At 36.5% G+C, this 4,234-nt stretch overlaps 2 protein-coding genes across 2 annotated transcripts in view; both read left to right on the top strand.

Moving 5' to 3' along the window:
* Window positions 1-929: 929 nt before the first annotated feature.
* On the top strand, window positions 930-2,676 carry SARC_06213 (hypothetical protein; the record flags this gene model as incomplete). The annotated part of the gene is made up of 3 exons (XM_014299894.1): window positions 930-1,216; window positions 1,959-2,469; window positions 2,629-2,676. The coding sequence occupies 3 exons, from the start codon at window positions 930-932 to the stop codon at window positions 2,674-2,676; spliced, it is 846 nt and encodes a 281-aa protein (XP_014155369.1).
* Window positions 2,677-3,929: 1,253 nt separating this feature from the next.
* Window positions 3,930-4,234, top strand: part of SARC_06212 (hypothetical protein) — a 4,205-nt gene continuing 3,900 nt past the window's right edge. Inside the window, exon 1 of the mRNA XM_014299893.1 lies at window positions 3,930-3,974. The gene's annotated coding sequence lies outside the window, so the exon portion shown is untranslated. The remainder of the gene's footprint in view (window positions 3,975-4,234) is intronic.

Below are 4,234 nucleotides of genomic sequence, written 5' to 3'. Positions count from 1 at the left end.
GTAAGGCGACTTTGGCCCAAGTACCGAACTATTAAGCGTTTACACTTGCAAATATATCTTACCGATACAACAGTCAAGTATCAGATTTCGGTACATAATCTACACCGACCACCTGAAATAGAATACAACGCCCAGACTAGAGGAGCCAATGGTCTATTAAACCTGTGAGCGTGAATTCGTGGATCCATACTTCAGAATATCATAGCCTTCTAAATTATACAAGAATATTCTAAAAAATAGGTTTCATAGCTTTCTAAATTATAAATACAAGAGAGAGAAAAAGAAAAGAAGGCTATGTAAAAAACGATCGGTTGGTTTGCACAATTGCACTGTAGTTCAACATTGTTGAATTTGGTTTTGTCCCGTTCTGTTGCAGATTTTAGGTCCAAGGGATTTGTCCTGTTCTGTGATTTCATTAACCGCAATTTGTTTTTTTAGAACATAAAATGAAAAAAGGCTCACTCGGTGCATATATTATAATTGACGATATTGACGATATGTATTGGTTTCCAGGTATTTTGACTGACAATACCCGCTTAGCACGGGTTGACAGAATTCTCAAAATCGACAATCCCCCCGGTCCGTAGTGGCTTAGATTTTCTTCAAAACAATAATTTCCTCGAGAACAAAATATGATTGGATTACAGATCAGGACTTTGAAAACAAAAACCTACACGTAGGAATACTACTATACTACTAATAGAGGGCTCTTATGGTGACGGGTGTCGTAAGACTCTCTCTCTCTACTCTCTCTCTAGAGTAGCTACAATATATAGAGAGTAGAAAGTTCTATTTGCCATGACTAAATAGAGAGAGAGAGTTTTTTGTTTGTTTGTGATTTCTTTAAAAAAAACGTATTCATATGTACATTATAAATAAATATGTACTAAAATAAATAGCCTATTCGCAAACATATTTTATACTAAAAAATGGAGTTTATACATTTTCAGATCAGTCCAGTACAAAGCTATTTACAATTTGTGCGATTTGCAATCCAGCCGCACGGCGCACAGACGCAAGCCGTAATGAGTTTAGAGAAAATCGGTTTCGAGGGAACTAAGTCGATCCTGCCTGCACCAGCAACGAGTATCACCTTCTTTACAGAAGGTGATCTACTTGATTCAGGCTCGTCAATAAGCTCCTCTACCGTCGTTTCGGCCACCAAGAAAAATGGAAGTTGTCAATTGTCGTGTCATAATGATCTGCAAATTAGCAGGTAAGCGGAATTGGATGCGCTTCAGAGTTCTCTCGTTCATACGCCAAAATGGGTCATCGTAATACAAGTGAATTCGTATTCTTTAACATCATTTTATATAAATATTATGTGCATAAATATATTTGATGGATACTAACTAACTGCGCAGTGTAAAGATGTACATATCGTTTTGATTTAATAATTTATGCGCTATTTACATACTGTTGACAGAGATTATAGAAAAGCAGCGATGTATTGCAGTGTAGTGAATGGGTAGTCTACACTGTAAATTTTATGTTCGGAAAGCTAACTGTGAGGAGTCCGCCTGCACACCGAGTTGTAAGTACTTGGCATGTATGGAGATATTGATATTGTACGCCTTAACCGAGCATGGAGTTCGCTTTAGTGTTTGCATTTTTGCCTTTTTGTTCGCTGGAATATCCGTGAATACTATAAATCAATACTGCTTTTGACAAATTTGTCATAGCATTTCGAGTTCCATACTGTCTTTATTTGGGATCTTTAATGTGACGACAATAGTGTTTTTATACCAATTGATTAATAGTGGTAGCTATCACGGTTACCCAGGTTTTTTAGTTTTGACGAATATTGATGATTTTTCATTATATTGCAATGTCTATTATGTTATATAAAGGGTGGCAGTCACCCTTGGTTCCTTGTATTTGATATCTTTCAGCTTTTGACAATCAACCAGCTCGAATATATCAACACATTTTTACTCACACGAATATATTTATATCAGGAGCGGAGAAGATGATCAGAGCATGTCTTCCAAGTGCTCCCAGATCGAAGTTGTCGACGGTAGGCGTGCACCCTGGTTATGTATCCCATTGTGGGTAACAATTTCTCTAATAGATTTATTTGTTTTTGGAGGCACGTGGACTCTTATTGTTTGTTTATACCATGCTGTCGGCGAGGATTCTTCTATGAATCCATTCAGGGGCGGCGACATCGTTATGCCGTGGGTGTATGGCGTGTACGTCGTTCTACTGGTGACATCTGCTGCCGTTGCCGTTGCCGTAATATATGTGCGTAAGGAGAGAGAAATAGCAACGCGCAATGTGCAGTTTATTACACAAGTGATGGTGTGCACCTCTATTGCTCTGATAACCAGATTACTGGCTGCGATGGTAGTTTACAGTAGGATCTCAATATCACCCGGCACCGTCGTATTCGATACCGTTTCCAGCCTCTTCATACACATCTCTGCCGCCGCAATGCTCATGGTGGTCTCTGCCGTGACATTGAGACTGGTAAGTGAATACTGTGCTCTTATTACAATACTGCGACGGTTATTGTGCCTCACATCACTACCAAGGTATAAATGCGTATTTTTAATACAAGTTGTGTGTGAAGCACCTGAATTTGGCGAGTCTACTTCTTGCTGCAAGGACTTTCGTGTACATATGTAGTACCGGTGGGGTGCTGGTGTCAATAGTATAAGAGTCATGGAAAAATAGTAACTGATAAGGCAAATAGGGCTAGGGTCATTTTGTGGTCTATAGCGCAGGCCAGGTGGCTATGTATCCGGAGAACAAATTAGTGTTCATATGAGCTTTTCTGCATGAGGTTAGATAATGAGCTGGACAATACTTGGGCGCTGTTTTTTTTTGTGACTTTGAGATAAGTTTGAAATCATCGCAACAAGCGAATAAGGGCAACACCTCCTAGACACGATTTCGGACATTATCCCTGAAACAGTATAGCTACTGTCCCGGGGGTACACTCAGAAGGACAAGTGATCCATACGCATACAATCCTATTTATTTGTGTGCAGTGAGCGATTTATACGGCATAAGGAATACTCCCGAACACGGTTCTTTTACTTCTTTCGTAAGGCACGACCTATAGTTATGTGTCGTAACTGAGCGTTGAGTTACCTTCTATAAATCAGGGCTGGTCATTGTAGACCACAGAGTGGGCGAGGCCAAGTAGTCTGGTGTGTTTTATACTATCTCACACAATTCTGTCATTTCTGTGCAGAGAATAATCTACAAGATATGGATTTGCAATGACATAGATGCATCGTATGCCTCCGGTCTTCTTTACCACGTCCCTCTTGCGATCGCAGCAGTTACCCCAGTATTCGTACTACATATTGTCAACACTCAAGTCAGTCACCTCCAGGTAAGTGCCGTATCCTTTCAATCAATGTAAACTCGTGATATGTAGAATTGAAATGTATAATTTTTTTCGTGTCTATATCTATATTTTATATTATATATATTTATATATGTATATATATATACATCTGTATGTGTTGATATATTCATATACACACACATTATATATATATATATATATCGATATATAAATATATATGCATATACACACGCACGCACACACACACACACATATATATATATATATAGAAATGTATAATATATATATATATATGTATGTATGTATATATGTATATGTATGTATATATGTATATATGTATATGAATAACATACATGAATATATATATATATATATATATACATATACATACATATATGAAAAATTTTGATATCGAATATGTCAAAGTGTGTTCTACCGTGATTCAACTTCAACAATCATTTTCTAGTGTTTGTGTCTTGTCGCGTAGCTAGCACCCTGTTTGTCCCTTTATCTTATTCTATATATATTTATTATCGCACTTCGATATTCAGCAATACGGGACACTCTTCGCAATGTATTTATTTCTCCTCGCGGAGAGCGGATTCTACTTCTGGAAAATTCAGCACATCTCCTCGATCTTTGTAGACGTGAGCAGGTAATAGCTGTTGTTTTCATTAAGTATAAGTAAGTGTTCATATACACGCAGACAAATACATATACAGTATATATATATATATATAAATATATTTATATATATATATGTATATATGTTGTATGAATGTATATATATATATATGTATGAATTAATGCATATGCATATGCATATATATATATATATATATATATTTATATATGTAATACATACATACATATATATATATGTATACATACATATGTATCTATACATACATATAA

The sequence above is a fragment of the Sphaeroforma arctica genome (genome assembly GCF_001186125.1).
Source record: "Sphaeroforma arctica JP610 unplaced genomic scaffold supercont1.434, whole genome shotgun sequence".
In the NCBI taxonomy this organism is placed as follows: Eukaryota; class Ichthyosporea; order Ichthyophonida; genus Sphaeroforma; species Sphaeroforma arctica.
The sequence above is the reverse complement of the archived record's forward strand: the minus strand, read 5'-3'. Positions and strand labels throughout refer to the sequence as shown.